Source organism: Geospiza fortis, unplaced genomic scaffold (assembly GCF_000277835.1).
Source record: "Geospiza fortis unplaced genomic scaffold, GeoFor_1.0 scaffold878, whole genome shotgun sequence".
NCBI lineage: Eukaryota > Metazoa > Chordata > Aves > Passeriformes > Thraupidae > Geospiza > Geospiza fortis.
The window spans coordinates 688,810-711,553 of record NW_005054471.1 but is presented as its reverse complement, the minus strand read 5'-3'; the positions used below and the strand labels follow the sequence as shown (position 1 = coordinate 711,553).

The 22,744-nt window shown below is 52.8% G+C and overlaps 1 protein-coding gene across 1 annotated transcript in view; it reads left to right on the top strand.

The window, feature by feature from the left end:
* CNTFR (ciliary neurotrophic factor receptor) overlaps positions 1–21,820 on the top strand; it is a 197,382-nt gene extending 175,562 nt beyond the window's left edge. Inside the window, exons 7-11 of the mRNA XM_031062866.1 lie at positions 1,297–1,412; positions 2,218–2,384; positions 9,467–9,630; positions 19,991–20,171; positions 21,675–21,820. Of these exons, the coding sequence (XP_030918726.1) occupies positions 1,297–1,412; positions 2,218–2,384; positions 9,467–9,630; positions 19,991–20,171; positions 21,675–21,820 (774 nt within the window). The remainder of the gene's footprint in view (positions 1–1,296; positions 1,413–2,217; positions 2,385–9,466; positions 9,631–19,990; positions 20,172–21,674) is intronic.
* The last annotated feature ends 924 nt before the right edge of the window (positions 21,821–22,744 follow it).

The following is a 22,744-nucleotide window of genomic DNA, read 5'->3' as shown; positions in this document are numbered from 1 at the left end:
GAGGGAGCACCACAGGATCAGACAGCTTTCCAAGGGGAATCATGTTTCACATCCAGCCCAGAGAGTGTATTTTATGGCAAGGCACCGTGCCAGGGTGCTGTTCTTAACAATCAGTGCAAGCGCCTGGGTACCAAGAAGAGTTGACTTTGGTGTCAGATCAGGTCAGGTTTTTACCAACAAGGGCAAAATTTATCAGCCAAAAGATATAAAATCTCATTCTTCTCATGCACCTTCCCTCAGCATTTTGCAGAGCAAATGCTGTGCTCCTGCAGAAAGCAGAGTGCACTGCACATGCATCCAGGAAAGCCAAGTACAGTGTGAACACTTCACTGGGTTTAAAATCCTCTTGTGCCTCTAACCTCTGGGATCAGCTGATGCTCAGTAAAGAAGCAAAAATGACCTTTGCATAATATCCACAGATGTTTAATTCAGCCGTGCGGTGAGATGTTCAGGTCCCAGCCCACACACATGGAGAGTCCCCCTTTCCTTCTCCAGGGGCCTGGGGGCTGACCCCAGTCTCAGGGCAGTACAAAGATTAGGGCCAGTCAGGGAAATGGGAGGGAGTGGCTCAGGAACACCTATGTTCAGGCATAAGAATAGGGGAAGGAGCCAATGGGGTGTAACTTAGGAGATGCCTCCCAAAGCTTCCACACCAGAGGAAGGCTGCTCCCTCTGGGTGCTCTCATCCTGTCTCCTGTTGCCTCTGTGACTCTTTGGAGGCAGTGCAGCAGAGTCAGGGATGCTCTTGCCCATGCCATAACTGTTAACACTGTTAGTCCTCTTGCAGAGCTGGATTTTCTCTACTGGTTTTGCATTGTTCCTCTTCATCTTGCCAGTGGTCCTATTTCCTCCCTTTGGTGACCTCTGATCATTTGGAGGATCATCCCTCAATAAGTTTATCACTCCCCAGGGATGTGGCAGAGAAAGCTGTGAGCAGTGTAGATTAATGAGGTCAAGAGAGCAGCACCTCCTCCTCATCAGCAACGTCTCTGTCACAGCCTTGAAGACAATTTCCCCTGGTACCTGCAAACCATCTGTATCACTGCACCCTTCATTAGAAGCAGTGAGCTGCCCAGGGAGAAGGTGAGGTTTTTACTGCCCAGCCCAAAGCAAGGTGTCATGGAGGACCTCAGCAGAAGACATGGGACAAAGACCCCCAGATCCTTCCAGCATCTGATAAACACAGGCCAGGCTCCCCTTGCAAACTCTCCCCTCTCAGTCTGGCAGCAGCTGGGAGTGGTGGGTCATCGCTTTGCTCAGAACTTGGTGATAAGCCCACCTCAGCAGGCTAATTAGGTTAATTACCCTTTCTCGCTGATGTGTCGGTCCAACAACTACCCGAAGGGTTTCTACTGCAGCTGGCACCTGCCCACTCCCACCTACATACCCAACTCCTTCAACATCTCTGTCATGTAAGTGTCTGGGAAGAAAGGGTGCAACAGGGTGAGTTTCAGTCCCCACAGCCTGGAGCAGACCTCAGGTAGGGCCATGAAGACTTGGGGCAGTGGGGCTGACCTGTGCTGAGCATATGGCATCAGTGTCCCAAAAATGGGCATGGGGAAGGATTTTCTGGGAACGTACAAACTGGATGTTTGGGACCAGGACTTTGTGCCAAGAAAGTTTCAATTTCCTTAGAAGGGACCAGGAAAGTCCCCATCCCCCAGGTCCCCTTTCCCTGCTTCCCAGCACCATAGTCTCTACTCCACTTGTCTGTAGTGGATGTCGTGCCCACTTTTTTTTGGCAAGTTTGGCATATCCATGCTCTTTCCTGGTGTAAGCTGGATGTTGTTGGGCAGCAGCAGTGTCTCTCACCTAGGGAATGGCATCATTCCCTACTCTGAGCCTGAGTTCTGGCACAGCTCTTATAGAGGCTGATGCCATGTATTATCTTCTGAGGTTGTGTCACCATCAGGAGACCTTGTTCCTCCCATGGGAGGGCCAGACCCAAACCCAACCCCAGCAGGGTCCCATTCTTTCCTCGGGGCCAGCATGAGGATGTTCACTGAAGCCTCTGTGTAGGCTTGGGAGAAAACCACATACACAGGAGCCCACACAATTCCCTGGCAGGAAGAGAGCAGCCCTTTGGCTGCAGGAAGGGCTGGTGCATGGGGACCATTGTCTTAGTGGCCATGCAGAGCTGCACCATCTGCCTCCTTCCTCCAGCAGGTTGGGTAACAGCATCCACAGGTAACAGCTCTTCTCACCTCTGCTTTCCAGACACGGCACAAAAGACATGGTGTGTGAGAAGGACGCCATTCCCAAAAACAGGTGTCACATCAGATACCTCCAGCTCTTCTCAACAGTGAAGTACAAGGTGACCCTGACAGTCACGAATCCTCTGGGCAAAAACTTCACCACGCTCACCTTTGACGAGTTCGCCATAGGTAACTTCCACAACAGCAGCTGGCAGTGCTGGGGCTGGCTTGCTCAGCATTGTCATCCCTTGGGAAGATGGGGCAGGGAAGGGACTGGCTCTCCAGGTGGAGATTCTGCCTGTCCATGGTCTGAGCCGCTCTGGCCTCCTCCCTGAGCCCCTCCCATTCCCAGGGCCCTGCTGGCACCTGAGCATCCTGGGGGAGCCGGGCAGGATGCCCACAGGCAGCCTCCATAGACTGGTGTCATGTGTGATCCCACTCCCAGTGGTCCAGATCAGCCCATCGTTGCCGAGTTCTCCCCTGTTTGGGATGCTGGGGGAAAAGCTGCCACGTATTAGGGCAGAGAGCTGTGAAAATTGTGAGGTCCAAATGGTGTTGTCATTCTTACCCCTCAGAGTGTCCCTAAAGGAGAGATTTGGTGTTTGTGCTGGAAGCAGAGTCATGGGAATTAGGATTGGAAGAGAAATTGAAATGTCCCATTCTCTTGTCTCCATCCTTAGTCAGGATAAAGCTCTCCTATAGTCCCCCCAGCCCTTACCTGATATTCTCCTCAAAACCCTATTCCTTCTTTTGCACGTGTTCACTGCCCCACCAGGACAGCAGAGTGGGACAGGGAGCAGCAGGTCCTGTGGGCTGGGGTGTCCACATCCCAGGCTGTGCCACAGGGATGCTTCCCAGCCATGTCCAAACCCAGGGCAGAGAAACTGCCCTGACTGCAGGGTGGGCATGAACTGAGCAATGCAGTGCCAAACACAGCAAAGCAGGGAGCATTTTCTGACATCCAAAGCCGGATTACAGCTGGTGCTGTGACATCCTCAAAGAACAGGAAAAATAGGAGAGAATGGAGTTCAGGAATACGCTGGAAAATAATTTTCTGGTTGCGTGTAGCAATTACTGAACCTGAAAAACAAATAAGTAAATAATTAAAGTGCAGCCAGTTGTTGGTCTTTGCCTTTGATGTGCTACACATCACAGCATGGAGAAGCTGGAAGTGCTGGAGTGCAAGAAGAGAAGCTCCACTGCTATACCAGATTTTCTCTTTGTACCCCAAATCTGGAAAATATCAAACAAGGCACCAGCTCTGAACAGAGCAGGGAAATAACTTCGGAGTGGGGACTGTCCTGCTGTGTGTCTGCAGCCATGGCCATACCTGAAGCTTGTGTTCATCAGTGCACTGGGAATGCCAATAGCAAGGGAGAGAGTTTAGAAGGGAAATGGTGGAATTTCAGTCATTTGGGCGCCTTTAAATGGAAATTGTTGTGTTTGTGGAAGATACACTCCTTAAAAATGAGGGTAACCTCCAGCCTGCATGACCCAGGACAGCAATTAAGCAACATTTTCCAAGTTCCTTGCATTCCCTCCTGCAGGAGTTCAGGGCACCCTCTTGTAACATCTGTATCCCACCCAAGCCCTGCCTAGCTTCCCAAACATCTGCTCCTCCATCCAGCACACAAGGGCAGCTCCCCTGGGGAAGCACACCCAGCTGCAAGCCTCGGGCATCCCAACACCAGCACAAAGCTGGATCCAGCACAGCAGTTTGAACTCTGCCCAGGTCAGAGGAGTGGTGAGCAGAGGCCAGCACTGCCCCGGGCCAGCCCTTAGCATGGGTCTACTATTGCTGCCTCTTGCACAAGTGCCTGGACAGGTGCAGGGTGCCTGACTGTGTCTCAGCAGTGCACTGAGGGGTCACACCACCTGGCATCACCTGGCTCCAGGATGGCACTTGGGGAAGGGGTGATGGGCTGATGCCGATAGGAGAGGCCGTGTCCTGCACCAGCCCACTCCCATAACCACTTCAGTATCCAGTGGCCTTAAAATCTCCATATTCTGCACAGCTGTGAAATTCTCCTCCTCAGGATTTGGTACAGGTGCCATGCACCAGCAGCACAGACAGGATGGTGACAGAGTGCTGAATCAGGCAGTCACAGGCTTAGCAGATCATTACAGCATCTGCTGCTGCTGCTGAACAACAGCCACCCACCCCGAGTGGAACTTCTCCTCATGCCATCCTGGTGTTAAGTGCACTGCATTGCTGCGTTTTGCTGGGCAGTTTTGCCCCAGGTTGCCTGCAGTCCTCGCTGAAGCTTCAGAGTCTCTTCCAGCTTTCCTCTCTACAGCTGCAATCCAGGACTGTGTCCCAGCGGGGGGAGTGCTGGAGGTGTGGATCTAGCATCCAGTAGGTTCTCTGGGGATCTCAGCTGGCCCAATGAGCTCTCATCTGGGAGATTTTTATGGGTTTCCCTTTGCTAGATGGAGGGTGGAAAACCTATGGCTCAGGGCAAAGCCGCTGCTTTGGCTCATTGAGAAAATGCTGAGTGGGAGCATTGCAACATCTGCGCACATCCTGCTAAAATGAAGAGACAGTGTCAGCCAGCACCTGTGTGATGCTTCTCCAGAAATCCCTGGGCTCTGGTTGTCAGAGCCTGCCTTGTGTTTCCCCCTTAGCCTAGAGAAAAACATCATACCTTCTGCATGGAGGTTAAAGTGCAGCCACGTAGCCCCGATCTCATGCCCTGCTGGGGACAGAGCAAAATCCAAAGCCAAGGAGAGAGCAATGCAGGGCAGGCAGCTCTCCCTCCCAGCACCATCTGAGCTGGGAGAAGACCCTCTGCTGGGTCAGACCACGCATCCAGCCTGGGCAAGCACAAAAACCCCCTGGGAATGAGTGACCTCCTTAGGTTTTGCTTCTTCACTCCTTTCTCCATCCCCGAAGTCGCCAGAAGAAAATCCCTCCCCCAGCCGCTGGGAAGAGTCTCTAATTGAGTGGAAAATAACTGGTACTTTCTTTTGCTGTCCTAAGCCCATGCCTTGCTGGCAGTCATGCCGTGCTGGTTATTAGCCGCCAGCTGCAAAGGGTCACTCTGCATTGTCATTTTCAATGATGAGTGGAAAAGCTTTTCCGGCCCTCTGGCCCCCATCTCCTATTGGTAGGAGATCCGGACTGCCTTCTTCCTCATCTTGCTCCTGCAAATTGTTTTCATAATTACATCTTCTGCAGAAGTATTAATATTAATAAAGGTGAGTGTGAGGAGGTCCTGCAGAGCCCTACGGACATCAGGCTCCAGCCTCAGAGAGGAGGAAAAGGGACTGTAGGGAAGAGGACCTGGAGGCAGAAGAAGATGCCAGGGAGGAGTGAGGTGTTGTGTAAGGAGCTGCCACCTCCTTCATGATGGCTGGAACAGCATGGGGACATTTTTGGCTGACTAGAATACAATCACGCCTTCCTCACTTGTGTTTCAGCCCAAGAGCTGTTTTTTGCATTCCCCAGGAAAGCCAGGACAGCACCACCACGCAGTCACATCAGCATCCTGCCTCAGCACCTTTCTCCTCATACGATCCTGAGGAAAAATATGAGAAGATGCACAGCATTAAAATGAGGAAGGCAGCCTTGGATGGGGCCTTGCAGGTGTGGATTCCTTCATCAAATGTGCTGCTCATGCCTTGTGAAGGTCATCTGATCCTTCCAATTCCAGCTCTGGGCTGATGAAGATGCAGAGCATCTCAGAGAGGCTGCATGATGCCCATGTCTGCATGAAATTCAGAGTCTTTGAACACAGGTATACAGTTGCCTAAGCAGAAGGTCAGTTCAATTCATACTACTTAGGAAGGCAGAATTAAATTACCTAGACTGACATTTGGCTAAGACATGGAGTTTAATATCCCTCTGCTCATGGAAAATGCCAGGGGATATTTAATGGCCGCAAGGGATCCATTTTAGTGCTTCTTGGAGAGACGGGATGGGCGATGGGCCGCTCCATGCCACAGGGTCTCAGCTGCCTTTCTGAACCAGCAGATTCATTTTGAGACATGTCTGACAACAGCCAGGGGCGATGGATAGCTGAAGACTCACAGTTAACAGGCGTGAGCGTGCAGCGCCTTAAGGAGAAGCTGCTCCCTGATGCTCTTCTTGCACTTCAAGCCCTGTCTTAGACACAGCAGCCAAAAACCAAGAGGGAAGAGCTGTGAGTAGCCTCCTGGCCAAGTCCCCTTCCCAGGAATGTCTGATGATGCTCCCTTAGCTCTGCAGGATAATATTACATCTGGTTTTATAGCCGCTTAACCAGTACTCAGCCTAATGCCCATCATCCATTATTATTATTACTATTACTGCTTTTATTACGTTACTGCCTGCAGGCCCTCAGTGAGGACAGGGCTCTATTATGCTTGCTGATGTACAGCCAGACAGCCCCTGCCTCACCATGTGCAGGCTGAATGGAGGCAGACAAAGGCTGGGGAAGGAGGTGCACTCGTCCCTGTCTGCAGGGTATAAAGGACTCCTTCAAGGTCATACAGAAATCAGAAAGCTGGACACAGCCTGTCTCCCCTCACTCCTCAGCTGGCCCCTGTGGGACCAGTCCAGGTGTTTCCCGTGATGAGCAGAGCAGGATGAGGTCTGTCCTAAGAGACATAGGTTTGTCCTCTCTGGACTGGCTGCCAGAGGTATGGTCCCTTCTCCTGGCTGTTGTGTCTCCACTGCCTTGGAAGGACATGGCAGGAACATCTTTGGCTTTGTGGTTTTGGGAGGATTGTCCCTGCTGTACTCTCTAGCCTGGGCAGGAATCCTGTGGATGGAGGGACACATGAGGAGGTACCAGGGACTTTTGGTTTTTCTGTTAATCTGCAGAGCTGTTTGAAGGCTCATAGCAGCTGGGAACATGAAACTGGAGCCAGGGCAGCCTTCCTCTGTGCACCAGCAACAGTGTCCAGCTCACAGGAGAGGGGCTAGGGGTCACATCCCTGCAAAATGGGCAGGTGACTCCCACCTGGGCCTCAGGGCACTTTTTTTCCTGACTTCCTTTAACAGTCACACTAGTATTTCTCATTGCTGCCCAAGCACATTTGCCATGCCCAACTGAATTTAATCATGCCTTCAGGCTGGCATACTAAAAACCAGGGCCAGGCCCCCTGCATTACCCCAGGGAGTAATCCATTGCATCCATCCCTAGCCCAGCACTTTCCTTCCCACTTCCTCACTGCAGAGCTGCAGTTCACAGTCATCTGCATTCGTTCAGCCAAACAGACTTTTGTTTTGCAAACCCATCCTTCTGAGCCAACGCTGGATTTATACTTTTCCGTATGTGTTTGGACTCCAAGTCCCTGTCGATGGAAGCTGATGTCCAGCCCCAGCCCTGGGATTCAGAGTGAGCAGAGGAATTGCAGAGCCATCTGGAGTAGCTCAGCACAGCACAGCCCCAGAGAAGCGCTCCTGCTGCCGAGGATAAAGCTGTAAATGGAAAATTCCACCCCTTCCTGCCACAGAGAGGAGTCTGTGGGAGCTGGGAGGTGGCACAAAACACTGTGGTCAGGCTCACCAGCTGACCAGCCATTGCCAGAGTCCCTGGGAGCAGCCTCTGAGCCTGAAATGACATTGGGAAGGAGGAAGCTGTCCAGCCCTGCTGGCACTCACTGTGACAGAGGGAAGGTGGTGAAAGCCAGGGTGGTGGTGAAGATGATGGTGATGATGGCACACACACAGCAGGCTGTGTGCCAGGGTACTGAGCAAGAGGAGGCTGGGGAGACAGAGGTAGTGGCGGGCCATGTCTCAGGGAAAACAGGTCCCACTAGGGTAGCTGGGCTGTGGCTTCACTTCAGCACCCTCTCTGCCTCACCTGCAGACAAGAAAGTGTGTTCCCAAAGCATCACAGGCTGGTTTCTTCAAGAGGAGCAAGCGGTGGCGCTGCAGGGACAGTTGCTGCAATGCCACCATCATTCTGGAGCAGGGGTGGCAGCAAGCAGCTCACATGTGACTGCACTTGCCCCAGACTGGACAGGCATCAGCACCTGGTCCCGTTTGAGTGAGGGAAAGATGCCCTTCACACACTTCGGGCAGGGCTGCAGCAGGCTTGGGTGATGAGGGAGCAGCTCACTCACCACCACCTCCTTCCCCTCTCAGGGTAAGCAACGCCCCTGTGAGGGCATCACTGCCCACCCACAGCAGGTGGACCCTGGGGTCAGCATGGAGAAGACCTGACTGCTGGGCAGGAGCTCTGCCAGGCAGAAGGGGGCTCCCCACAGCCCCACCATCCCTCCCACATCCTGCGGAGGGGAGTTTGATGCTGATATCTTGACAGGCTTCTGCTCAAGGCGGTCAGAGCCCAGGGACCATTGTTCAATCCAGAAATTTTCAGGTCAGGAGGGATCCACTTGCCAGCATGTGGACTTGGAAGGGGCTTAAGTGCCTTCCCAGCACAGGAACACTCATGTGCATTGCTATTTTTGGAGTGCACAGAGAGCCCTCATCCACCTCTGGCAGAGCTGTGTGCCTAGCTCCATGTGTCCAGCTCCTTCCTGACCATGATTAAAGGATAAGCATGGGCGTACACAAATTTTTTGAGCTTTGCTGTTGCAATTGGGAGTTTGAGCTGTCAGGATGTGATCAAACCCTTGGCAAGGAGCAAGGACTGCTCTGCAACAGGCAGCGACATCCATCACAGCCTGTCTGGGACAAGCTTCCGGCACTCTGGAAGTAGCTGCAACATCAAAGCAGGTTGCATAGCTCACAGCCAATTAATATTCACCTGAAATACATGGCAGGTAGCAAGAAAATATTCCCATATCCCAAAAGCAGAGCAGGGCAGTGAGAGAGAGAGAGCTGGGTTGGAAAGTGACCAGGGCAATCCTTCCCCTTTAGTAAATACGATGTGCCAATGCTTTGAATCCTGAAAACCCCAGCTCTGAGCCCAGGGGCCAAAATCTGCCGCATTATTGTGGGGCTTGAATGTGTGTCAGACTCACAGAAATCACAACTCACAGCAGTTGCAAGGAAAGTGCAAGATTTTGGCTTGGTGGGCTCCTCATCCTGATCCAATTAGCCCTGTGTAGGAGGGACGCTCTCTGCCCTGACCTGGTTGTTTCCATGTGTCTCCAGTGCTGTCACCTCCTTAATGGTGGTATTTTGAGCCAGGACAGCCATACGACTGACCTGGACAGCAAAAAGTGATTTGCATCTAATTAGTTTGGGGAAAGGATGCATGTTGGCTGCTCCTCTTGGAAAGCACATGGTGCAAAGCCCAGCCAGCTTTGCCAAGGGGTGTAAAGGGAGTAAGCCACATGCAACGCTTTGCCAATCCCCCTCTTTGCTTCTCTTACAGTAAAGCCAGACCCTCCGGAGAGTGTGGTGGCCAAACCTGTGCCCAATAACCCTCGAAGACTGGAGGTGTCATGGCAAAACCCCTCATCGTGGCCTGACCCTGAGTCTTTCCCACTGAAGTTCTTCCTGCGGTATCGGCCCCTCATCCTGGACCAGTGGCAACACGTGAGTGATGCTGCACTGCCTGGGATGTGAGGGAGAGGGGCGAGCTGGTGACTGGGAACAAGCTGCATTGCAAAAAAGTGTTCAGGGACAAAAAATATGTATATTTACTGCTCAGGCAACCTAGAGGCTGTTCCTCTCCTTCTCTTTCTCATTGCTTTTCTCTTCCTCTCCACCTTTTTTGTGGCTCACACTCTGCCTACAAATGGCTCTGCAGCCTCTCCCTGTTCTGCATTTTCATCCGTGGCCCCTATCTACTTTCCATACATATGTTCTATATAAAACTTGCCAACGAGATGTAAAAGGCATTTAAAGTATAAATGTCACCACATTTAAATGTGCCTCTGCCACATTTAGATTTTGAACTGGAGATAAAATACCGCTCACCATAACTCAGAGCACAGTCACCGAGCAATTGCTGAGATGTTATCGTATTTCTTACTTTTATTTCTTGTTTCTTTAAAAAAAATAGTCAGTGAAATCCTTGGTAGCCTGGAGGACAGATTTCATTTGTTACTGCAGGAAGATAACAAACGGGTTTTTCTTTTTTTTTTTTTTTTTTAAACCTCTGTGTGCTGCTTTTATGCTCAAGTTGGGTAGGAAAGCATTCTGTGGCTGGAGAGGAGGTGCTGCTGCTCTGGCACAGCTCATCCAGCATCCCTTCTGTGCCCAAGCTGGGCCAGTTGAAAACCAGTTAGGTGCTTTACTTGATAAAGGATTTTGCTGAAAAAAACAAAAGTGAAATAAGAGGCAGCACTGGGTCCCTGGGCACCTGCATCAAAGAGCCAAGTGGGATTTTCTTCCAGCCAGGACTTCCTGGGGAGAGAAATGTTGGAATAGTGCATGGGAGGCTTTGCTCATGGCTCTGCGAGGTCTTGGTGACTTTTTCCTTTTGCTTGGGCTTTTTGATGAGGCAGCACCACAGGTTGTGTTTCAAATTGTAGTATTTGCTGATGGCTCTGAAAATAAGAGGGTTTTCCTGCTTGCCTCTTTGCCCTTTGCTTCTTTTCTAGTAGTGGGAGAGCATCTGTGGAGCATCCAGAGGGGTTAGAAAGCATCGGTGGAGTTTGGTTATTAGTTTTCCATAGGTATTTTTTTTTCATCTGGGGAAGGAATGCTCAAACTGTAGAAGCTGTGTAAAAAGGGGAAGATTTAGTGGGAACTGCCACACACAACACTGTTTTTTTCTCAAGGTGTGCAATTGTTGTGGAAAAAGCTGATGGTTTTACCCTGCCACAGCCTGATCCAGGCAAATACCCTGGTTTGCATCCAAAAATGGTGGGGTAGCCACTGAGCTACCTCCTACCTCAACACCCTCAGAGTGACTGGGCCCTCTATCACTGGATCTGGGGTATCATAATTGCAGAGTCAAGCCATGCCAGTCCCCTCTGGCAGAGCCCTGAGGGGATGCTGTGGCCTCTCCATCAGTGCCCTCAGACAGGCAGTGATGGTGGGAAATACATGGAGGTGTTGGTGACACTGGTGGCAGGGCAATCCTAGTTGGTAAAGTTAAAAACTTAATTTCTTCTATGTAAAAATACCCCGAGATGCAGAGAGACCCTCTCCTGGTGAGTGCAAGATGACCAGGAAGGGCTTCATTTCCCAGCATTTCAGGAAGGTGCAGCAGTCCTGGGTACAGCTTTTAATCAATATCCCCTTGCAAAAGACATGTTCCTCATCACTGACTGATGGAGAAGAGTGTTTGGGGAATAATTTGCTCAGTGAGCAAGTGCAAGCATTCAGTGAGTGAGGTGCCGGCCTTGTTTTCCGACTCCCTACCCTGCTGGCTGGTTAATGAAAAATCTGATTTGTGGATGATTTGAGGAAAACTGCCACTATTCATCAGATGAATTATTTGCAAAGCCTGATTCAATCGTTTCCCAAACACCAGAGAAAGGCAGTGCTGCAGCAGCTGGAGCTGGTCTGACCCCAGACCCCACTGGTACATTCAACCTGCTTAGCCCAGCTGAGCACCCTGCAAATGCAGGTGTTTGTACCTAAAATTAACCCCACCAATGTCATCATGCTGGGACCATGCCCAAGCCTCCCTGCACTCTTTGTTTGCCTTCTTATTGTTTTGGAGGGTGTCCTTGTTCCCCCAAATCGAGATAGAAGAGGGAAGGACACAGTTTGATAGGTCCAAGAGTAGCTCCTCTGTCTCTCTTGCCCTGCAGTGCTGGTGTTGGGTCTCAGCTCAAACAGGTGAGTGCCCTGAGAAAGGATGAGGTGTTCACACGTGCCATGCTTGCACAGGGGTGTCTTAATTCTCGTGGAGGTGCAGGTCTCTTGCCGTGAGATGCCCCCCATCTTGGCTCTTGCTGTCCCCACTGGCATCTTGCACAGAGAAGTCCTTGCTTTTTATGCCCACACAACCTGCACACTGACAATGGGGCAGCTTGGAGCTCAGTAGGGAGAGGAGAAGTCCCTGCCAGCAGTCAGAAGGAGTTGGGTAACCTCATGTTCTGGCATGTCCCTGTCTGCCCAGGGTCCACAAGCTGAGCCCTGTCCCTGCCTCCTCATGGCAGCCCACCTCTGCCATGGGTTTTAAGCATGTACTTGGCAGCCCTGTGGGAAGCCCAGCATCCCTGCAGGAGAAAACCCACAAAGGAGCATCCGAGGCTGCCCAGAGACAGAATATCCATGCTCACATGCGGTGTTTCTTGGCAGAAGAAGCAGCTCCTCTTTCACCTCTCCACCTCCTGTTATCTTTGCAGGGTCTGATTTATGCACAGCACCTCGGCAGGCAGGACCCAATGAGCACTAATAGGATCAGATGGATGTCGAGCTGTCGAATACCATAGGGCCTGATTCAATCAGCGTCTGCTTTCTTCCAGGCTCTTCCTTTCAGGATTTTAATAATGCCAGGGCTTGGCACCAGAAGATGAAGCCATCCGTGGCGGGAGCAGTGGGTCTTATCGAGACTGCCACGGTGTGAGCTGGCCAGAAATGCAGTTTCCCCTGCTCCAGAGAAAGTCCAGTGGTGCCTGGCCCAAGCACCCCACGCCATGAAGCAATCTCTGGGGCTGACCCAGCGGTGGGGAGAACAGCCTTGTCACCTGCCCAGTGCTTTGCAAATTGGGTTTGAGCCCCAGTGTGCCATTTGCAGTCCCTTTCCCCTGCTCAGCAGTACCTCTCCACTTAGCAGCTCTCATGTTGCAGTTTGCTCTGGGAATTACTATCATGGAGGGATGATGATGATGAATTCTCACATGGGCATGCAGTGAAGCATGTGCCAGATTGCACAGCAGCTGCCTTGAACCCTGGGCACAAGCATTTTGTAGCTGTTGGGGGTGCAGCCGTATCACATCATGCCACATCATGTGGCCAAAAACTCCCCTCCACCCCACCAGCACTGAGCTCACTCTGAAACGCAAGCAACTTTAAAATCACACTCCTCCCTTTCTGGAGGAGGGGCTAGTGGTTTCTCTGCTGCCAGAAGAGAGATGGATATTTGTAGCCTAAACAGGTTTTTTATTCTCTCCTTTTGGCAAAATCTCCCCTTCTGTCTCCTAAATATAAAACATTAAATGTTTAGGGTATCCTTTATTTTTCTCCCTCTTTTAAGTTTGTAATTCAAGCCAGATTAGCGTGGTTTCCTCTTCTGTTTTATAGCCCCATCCTGGCCCCAAGCGAGCTTTCCTAATGCTCTCAGATGTTCCTCTAATGGCTTACCTAGGCTGGAACTGGATACCCTTTCCTAATGGATTGCTAATAGCCTGTTTCTGGTTTTACAGGCTCCTTCAGTTAACTCGCAGCAGCAGCAGCAGCGATCGCGGCGCTCGCACATGCGATCTCCCCGCGAGCACATCTGCACGCTCACCCCTGCGCGCAGCTGGGTGGCCAGACACCATCCCGAGCATCTCTGGGGAGCCACGGGCAGGCCTTGCGCCCAATTTGCTCCCTTCCCATGGCATTTTCTGGAGCTGCATCCCCCCTTCTCGCAGTTTTTGGAGGGGAGATCACGTGCGCTGAGCGCTTGCCAGCTCTGTGCACATCCCAGGAATGTGACAGGGCTCAAGAAGGTATTTCTTGTGCAGCGTCAGAGCTGGTGGCCAGACCGAGGGAGGATTTCCTACTGCGGGTTGCCAGCAATTTGCAGATGCCGTCCTGAAGTCTAATTGAACCCATTGGCCGCGCTGACAACATGAAATGTTAACGAACCATGAGGCGGGCTGCACCTCAGATCTTGAGATTTGCAGGAAAAGGTCATGAGATATTTAAAGCTAATAATGTGGTTGAATTCTCTCCTTCCTCTTCTGCGTTGGAAGCATTAGGGCCATGTTCGTGAGCATTTGCAAAGGCTGGGAGCGTCCTTCTCTGGAAGTGCAAGCAGAAGTGCTCCTACCATCACAGGATTTTAGGAGCTGGGGCAAAAAAAAACAAAACAAAAACCCCACGCAGACATCTGTGCCTGCTCTGATGCAGTTAAATGATGGGGTTTTGGGGACAGGAATGAAAAGTTTGTGGGCATTGCCAAATACTTAGTTTTGGGTTTGTTGGTGCAAGGATGGCATTGTCCCCCGACTGACCTGCCTTGTCCATATTGGAAGTGGCTGCCAGGGCGGGCTCAGGCTTGTCTCCCAGGGCAAAGTGACATTTTTTCATCAGAGAGGTGAATCTTACATGCTGTCTCTGGAAGTTCCTGCCTTGGGGCAGCCTGAAACAGCCTGAAAGTGTGAGCTAATGCATATATCCTATCTGTGATGGGCAAGGAGAGGGATGGAGCAAGCTGGGTAGGAAGGCAATTAGTGCCACTTGCTGCCACAGCAGCGTCCCCGCCGGCACGGTGGCAATGTCATTTGCAGCAGGAGTGCTTCCTTGTGCCCATCTGCATCCCCCTGTGCCTGTGCTGCTTTGCCTACACTCCCCCTCTTTGCAAGGCAGTCTTGGCAGGGAGGTCACCCTCAGCAAGCTGGGTTACAACTTCACGCCTGGTAGCTTTTATTGCAGCATTTCTCTCCCTTCCCCTCCCGGCTGCAAAGTCAGTGATTAAAAAAGAAGGGGGGGGAAATCCAAAGAATTAATAGGTGGGAGCAAAATATTTAGGCTTTAATAGTGTCACTCGCAGCTCAGCGTGGGGCAAGCAGAGCTGAAGCAGAGACTTTCTCAAAGGAGGGTAGGGGTGGGAAATGCCCAGAAATCACCTTTTCTGGGACAGAGCAGGTTCAGGACCCTTGGCTGGCATTGCCTGGGTGCTCTCAGCCCCCTTGGAAGCTGCTGGTGACCTAAAAGCACCGAGCACCTGGCAGCTGTGAAGGTCCCACAGAGCAGCAGAGCACTCACATGTGCATGTCCCCACCTGCAGGCTCACATAGCTACAAGCAGGTAGGAAGGTGCTGGCCAGCCTAACTTTCCCTGCCCACATGCAGACCACACTGGGCAGGTGTCTGTGCTCTGCCATGCCCATGCACAAGCTGCTTTCAGCCCCAGCCCACTGCATCAGCATGGTGAAGGCATCTGCAGGCAGGATATGCCAGTGCCAGCCAGGTTAGAGCTGCTGCTGAGTGCCCTCAGCAATCCTGATCCCATCTTCCCCAGAGCCACAAGCAAAAGTGACTTCTGACAGTTGTCACTTGGCAGGAGGGGGCCAGCACATCTGGAGAGAGTTTCCTGTTAGCTTGTTTTCCTGTAACAGCCCCCACTTTCAAAGATGGTCTTTATTTTGAGCCAGAAGGGATCCGTTCAGCTGCATCTGGTGTGGCACAGCCCAGGCTGCAGCCCAGGAGCTCTGTGATGCTCATCCTCCCAGACCCACAGCAGGGCTGGGCTCTGCACAGCCCCACAGCAGCCTTCCCAGGAGGGGCTGACAGCAGAGAGCACAGCTCAGACCCTGCTAAAGTGGCTCTTCCACTACCCAGCTGGCAGAGAATAAGAGGGGGTCATTCATTTCTCCCAACCTTCAATCATCCCAGAGTCCAGGTAGGAAGTTTTGTCTGGGGTTATACTGACTGATTCTTGTGGCTCTGCAGAAGGAGGAGGTATCTGGGGGTACCTTAGTGATCACTGTCATTCATATTTGCTCTCCAGGCATGGCTTTCAAAGGGAAAAAGCAAAATATTTCTTTTCCACATAGCAACATCTTTTCTCAAGCTGCACTGGCCATTTGCAGTGATCCTTCTGAGCTTCCCAGTGGCAGAGCAGTTTGCTAAGAGATTACTTCTGCTTTTGGTTTATCTTGTTTCCTGCAATTGCAGGGCCTGAAGGCACCTGAAACAGCAGTTGTTTGTGTAGCTGAGTCCCTGCAAAGCTCATTGCAGCCCAGTGGCAGGATCTGGCCCTTGCTGTGGGAAAAGTGGCTGTGAAATAGAGCTCACTGGGTGTCCCACCCCTATCCCAGTTCCAATTTCCCCCATCATCCAGTAAACTCGTGTAGCATCCAGAGGAGGAGTTGCAAGGGTGCCAGATGTTTGGCAGTTCCAGGTTGTGCTCTTGGAAGGGGTTTTTTCCCATGAGTGCTGTGGTTAGCAAAGGCTGTGTGAGTACACCAGCTTCACCTTACAATAGCCAGGGAGGGTGCTCCTTTTATTTTGGGGAAGGCAGACTCATCCAGGCTGGATACAGCAGCTGGGACAGGTATGACACACAGAGACAGTGCCTTGGGACAGAGGGGTGCCAGTCCTCATCCCCATACTGCCAGTGGAGCACTCCCTTCCCACTCTAGGAGCTGCACTGGACAGTGGGAGCTGTCAAGGAACAGGAAACAGAGCCACTGCCACCACAGGGGAGCCAGCAAACACATTTTCATGTGGGATGCAGAAAAGGAGGCATCTGATCCCCCCTTCTCCCCCTGCACCTCCTTTCGACACGCACCAGCCCCCAGCCCACCTGTCAGGGCAGGGGAGGGTGGGGTTTGCTTCCCTGCCTCCCTTCCCATCCCCTTCCAAAAGCCATCTGGGCTTCAGACCTGCACCACCCTGTCCACCAATAATTGCTACCTGGTCACCCTGGACCAGGAGCAGAGCCTGCGTGGGGACAAAGCACAGTGCCCTTTTTCACTGCCAGGGCATCCTGGCAGGGTGGGCTGGGGGCCTTGGGAGCAGGATCAGGGGAGCTCAGAGGGGATAATGGCTTCCCTAACTCCTGCTGTGCTGCGCACCGAGACAGGGACAGCAGTCTGCAGGCAGGGACTGGAAGGAGGGTGGGCATGGGTGTTGGAGTGTGTATGGCTGCTGTGGCTGTCCCCAGGCCTCCAGCCTGTGCAGGGGGGACCAGCATGGACAGGGGGAAAGCCAAGTGGCAGGCAGTCCTCCCCTCAGCCTGCCCTAAGAGTCTGTCTCCATCCCATCAGTGTGGCTCCGGCCCTTGTGCTCATCCTGGCACTGGGACTGTGGGTGGGCACTCAGCAGCTCTGTAATCTTTCCAGGCAGGAATGTGGGGGTATGTGACCATGGCAGGGAATGGGATCCCAGCCCACACTGTCCTCAGCAAGCTGTCATCTGAATTACTTGGGTTCAAGGGCTTTTTTTCATTTCTCTCTCCTCTCTCTCTAGCTCTCTCTCTCATTTATTTTTCTTTCTTTTTTTTCCTTTTTTTTTCTTCCTTTTTTTTCTTCTTCTTTTTTTTTTTTTTTTTTTTGCATTGCTAATATCTCTGCATTGCACTGGCTACTGATCCCTCATTAATCTGGGCAGCACTTCACAGCCAGTCAGAGTGACTTTTGGCAGGTGCACAAAGGCAGGCAGCGACACACAAACCCCCACCCCGGCCAAAAAAATTACCATGCACAGCCTTCCTCCAACTTTTGTCTCTGTGTGGTGAGGACATGGATTAAGGAATTTCTCCCTCTGCCTTTGATGCTGTGTGTCCACCCATCCCCCCACAGCCTCCTCAGTGTGTCTTCCCCCAGTTCTGTCTCTCCCTGTGCTTTCCCATTTGTGGTGACACTTTTGTGTTGGGTCATGAGCACCCACCCAGTGGCTTTCTCCCCACCATGACAAATGCTGGATGTATCCATGGCTGCCCAGCTCAGAAGTTCTGCATCCAGAGGCTGTTTGTGTGGGCAGAGATGGATGATACCATCCATGCTTTCTCTTTTTAACTGCTGTGTAAAGCAGAGCTTAGGGCAACATCCTCACAGGTCCTTCAAGGAAGGTCTGGGTCCTGGGGGGACATCCCCCCTGCCCAAGCAAGGCAGATTTAACCCCATTGTGCCTGTGACACCCCACCTACAAACACTCAGCTGCTGGTTGGTTGTGGGTGGGAAGAGGCAGGAATTGCTCCCAAGGGAAAGCTGGGAGGGACCTTGGGATGGGGAAAATGCTCCTGATGGGAAAGCAGCCTGGGCAGGTCACCAGGACCTTAGCAGGGCTGGCCTGCCTGCAGCCTGCTTGGTGCAGGTCCCAGGGAGGAGCCAGGGGTTCAGAGCATGCTGGAAGTCTTGGACAGAGTCATACACCAGCTGGATAATCCCAGCATCCTTCAGAGCCCTGTCCTCATTCTCCAATTCCAAGCCATACCCCAGCACAGAGCAAGTCAAGTCAGCAGGGTGTTGGCAGCTCACCCTGTGAGGATTCATTTCATTTAATTATCATTAGGAGTTAATTTAACTTGATTCCCTTGGCATTGCCATCCACACTGGTGGGTGCCACCAAAGAGCTCCCAAGGTCTGGGTGGCACAGAGAGCCTCACTGTGCCACTACACTGCAGACCAGATGATTCACAACATGGTGGGTCTCCTGCCTACCCACCCCGAGGTGCCTGGGCTCCCAGTGGCTGTGGGGGACACCAGTCATGCCTGCATCCAGATGTGCTCCAGATGTGGGGCTCAGGTCGGGTGGCAGGAGCACCTGGGAGTGCAGAACCCAAGGGCTCTGATGTTCTGGGCAGAAGGCTGGATGTGGGAATAGGAAAGAAAAGGCTTTCAGTTGGAGCAAGAAAGCAAAAATGCCCCTCCTCCTGTTAGGAATGCCCCAGAGTGGCAGTAAAAGCCTGGAGGGGGCTGCAGCTTTCATGCCAAAGGGATTGCATCTGTGCTGGGCTGTCGCATGTGCTGCACAGAAGGGACTGGAAAAGGGCTGGTTCTTTCTCAGGGTGGGTTCCTGCTTTCAAGGTACTCCTGCAAGCTGTGGGGTGATGGCACTGCCCATCTGGTGTGCACACATCCCTTGTGTGTGTACAGCCACACTGCCAGGGCAGCCTCATCCCACAGGTGCCCAGGTACCTCCTGAGCACCCCAATGGTGCAGCCCTCCCTTCCTGCCTTCCTGACCAGGCAAAAGTTTGGATCTTCCTCCTGTCGTTGAGCTGTTGGTGCTGCCCAGGACATTGTGATTCTGTGCCTGACCTTCTCCTGCCTGGCTGGGGACATGTGGAGAACCCCACACGTGTAGCACCATGAAGCTGCCCCCAGGCATGATGTGATGCTTGCCCTGGTCGAGCCCCTGGCTGGGCACTGGTGCTCACAGCCGGGCTGTGTCAGTCCCACACCACCCCTCATCCTGCAGCATGCTTATCAGGAGTGTGTCTGGGCAGGGCATGCCCTGTGTGCCCCCCAAACCATGCACAGCAGCACAGGGGGGTACTCAAGTGGGCAGCATGTTGGTCCTCAGTCTCAGAGATGGGCCAGGGGGCAATATCCCACTCAGCCTCTCCAGATACTCCTGCCCTGGTCCCTTGGATGCTGAGCCCTCCCCCCGTGTCAGCCACGTGTGTTTGCTCACCAGGGTCACTGCCATCGAGGTGCATTTCTGCTGAGTGCCTGCATCCCTCTGTCCTGGAGCCAAGCTCCAAATGGATCAGAGATCCCTCGGAAGGTTAAATGGGGTTAAACCATTGCACTTTGCAGCACGAAGGACAGCAGGGTCTTCTAAGGCTCAGACAGCAGTGACAGTGGGGCGGAGGGAATGGTTTCTAGGAAGAAACCATCTATCATAACTTGATACTTGTCCAAGGGCCCAGCTGGAGAGATGCAAGCCAAAACAACGGGATGCCAGCAGGCACGGGAGCAGGCTGGCCAGAGGTGCAGCTGGTGGGGAAGCCTCCTCCCAGCACTGGCAGTGGTGCCCTGAAAGCGCGTCGCACATCGCAGCCACTGCCTGCAATATCCAACTCCCACCTCTGCCCTGGCGTGTCCAGGGAGCCCGCACACACATCTGCTAGTTTCTGGTGACCTCTAGAGGAAGCTGCTCCGCTCTGACGCCGTGAGTTTGGGAGTGAAACCAGGTCTTTAAACCTTAAGGGGAACTGCAGCTGGAGCATCTCCCTCCACTTCCCTCCCAGTCCTGGGCTTGTGCCTCTGCCCACAACGCCTCAGTATTTCCAAAAGTGCTGCAAAAGCCCTGTTATCATCTTTTAGCCGAGCTAAATTGCCTTACACCTCCCGGGGACCCCTCTGACTGCCCTCCTCTCCCTGCTGCTGCCCTCAGGTCGAGCTGTCGGATGGGACATCGCACACCATCACGGACGCTTACGCTGGCAAGGAATACATCATCCAGGTGGCAGCCAAAGACAACGACATCGGCACGTGGAGTGACTGGAGCGTGGCTGTTCATGCCACCCCCTGGACAGAGGAGCCCAAGCATCTCACCACGGAGGCCCAGATCACAGGTAAGAGCCTCCTCCCAGTGCAAACAGGCTTCATGCAGGAGGAGCACAGGACTCTGGGCTGAGGGATCTCCTCTGTGGCTCCATGCAAGTCTTGCCCACAGCCAAGGATAGCCCCAAAAAACTCGTGGAGCTGCAGCCCTTCACCCTGCACTTTGCCCCCACCTGTGGCCCTGTCAGCAAGTGCAACCTTGGCCTGAAGAATGCTGACTCAGCTCACCTGGGTCCAGCATCCTTCTCACCAGGATACTTAGGGCAGGACAATGAGGGTGGCCACTGTGTTATTGTTGTGGTTGTTGTTGTGGTTGTTGTTGTGGTTGTGGTTGTTGTTCCCTGGAGTGCTGTCTCCCTCCAGCCCTGCCTCCCCTCTCCAGTCCTACCCCCTCCACACCCCTGACCCCTCACGCTGGCTCAAAGGGATGCCAATTCAAAATAAAAGCCACCAAGTTAACACCAAGTCACTGTTTCTAGGAAAGAGCTGGGACTGTGTCCAAATGGGTGTTATCAGCCTTCCATTTCCCAGAAAGGATGGAGCAGACCCTGCACTGGTTTCCTTGACTCCTGTGCAGCGAAACCCCCCTTTTCAAAACAGCACCTGTTGGAGCACCTGGATATTCAGGCAGCAGCAGGGATTTGCAGCCCCCACCACCATTCCCAGGTGGATAAACCCCCACAGGGAGTGCAGGAGCACTTTGCAGCAGCACTACTGTCAGCGTTTCGGTTTTGCTTCTATTCCTACCTGCCTTGTGCTAAATGCAAGTGCCCCTGTCAGTGCCACCTGCCCTGTGCCGGCACACGTGTGTCCCTCACACACACATCGCTGTGTGCCTGGTGCAGCCAGGCAGGGCTGATGTGGGACACCCCAACTCCAATGCTGAGCCCCACTGTGATGCCTCAGTGGAGTCTGAAAGATGCTGAGACGACTCTGTGGTCCCCGGCATCAGCCCAGATGGTCTGGCCTGGACGTGCTGGGGCCATCTGGATGTGGCCAAAGCTGCCCCTGCCTGACTGTTCATCCAAGCACTCCCTGCAGTCCTGCAGCCCTCTGCAAGCATAGACAATCCATCTGGTTCAGGACAAAGCAGGACAAACCTTGTGAGCCAGCCCAGCAGAGGCAGCCTGCTGCGTGTGGCATGTCCTGTGGGTGAGGGACGCTCTCAGCTGAGCACTAGAGGCTCATTGTGACTTCCTAGCTGAGATTCCTACAGACCTGGTGCATGGAGTGGCTCAGCTGGTCAGGATGGGGATGAGAAGGATGCCCAGCTCTGCCTGATGGCAGAAACATCTCCAAGCAGTAGGTCCACTATCACAGCCAGGCAAGTGTCATGGATCACACCATCCCTTGAATCATCCCAGCCCTCTACCTCAGCCCTAGTGTGGTATAGCCCTGAAAAGAGCAATTTGGAGCCAGGTCCGATCCACACCAGCAGCAGAGCAGGGCTGCTTCTATGGGATGAATCCCAGGGCATCCCAGCCCTCCTCACCACCCACTCTCCTTTCTTGCAGAGACAACGAGCGCTAGCACCTCCTCTTTCATGGCACCACCCACAACCAAGATCTGTGACAAGGGGGCCATGGTGGGCAGCGGGGCCATGGCAGTGTGTTGGACAGCTGGACTGGTCGTGGCTGCCTATAGTGTCCTCTTTATTTAGTGAGTATCTATCTCCCCAGTCTGAGGCACGAGAGGCAGGAGGTGGGTGCTGGAATGGGGCAGGGATATGGGGACCCTCAGGGCTCTGATGTGGGTGGGAAGGGGATGGTCTGGCCAGACTGTGGGTGAAGGGCATTGGGAACAAGTCATTTGGGTTTTTCTTGCACTTCTGTAAATGTACCAAGTCTGACTGCTTTTCCAGATGGATATTTGGCTGGAGGTCTCAAAAATGGCTTTCCAAGCAAAGCTGGCAAAGTGGTCGGTCTTTGATGTCTTGTTCTCAGCAGCCCCCTCCCATCCTCTCTGCTGACATTTTTAAGAGGCAAAGAAACCACATGGAAATCTAAGGCCTTTGCTTAATGATGAAAGAAAAATTGTCCGAGATCAAAAAATTCAGATTGCATCTCAAAAATGTCCTCAATTTGGCTTAGGATGGAGCTGGCAGCCTGGAGAGCCACAAAAAAGCCCCTCTCCTCTACAGACCAGGGCTGCTGTCTCATGGGTGTCACACCCAAATGCCCTTTCATATTACCCAAGGACAGGGATGGATCCTGGAAGCAGCCACACGTGTCACTTTTGGGAGATAAAGGATAAGCCACCCATCCTTTGGCACCCAAAGAAAAGATCCTTGTGGGCAGGGGGTTCTTTGCTCCCCTCTGACAGTGTCATCTCGTGTGTGACAGCAGGAGGGGTGGTGGCATGCAGCCAGGGGAGGGTGGGCAGCGCCAACCCCTGGGAGGAGGAGGAGGTGGAAATTTGGGTACCTGAGTGAAACTCCCCTGCGGAAAAAGCCGGAAAAGAGGGGAAAAAGGAAATTCTGCTGGGTGTGTCCCACGGGTGGCTGAGCAGAGCTGAGTTTGGAGCGACACCGTGACCCTTGTGCTCCCCGTTTGCAGATCTCCATCTGTCCATCCACCGCAGCCCA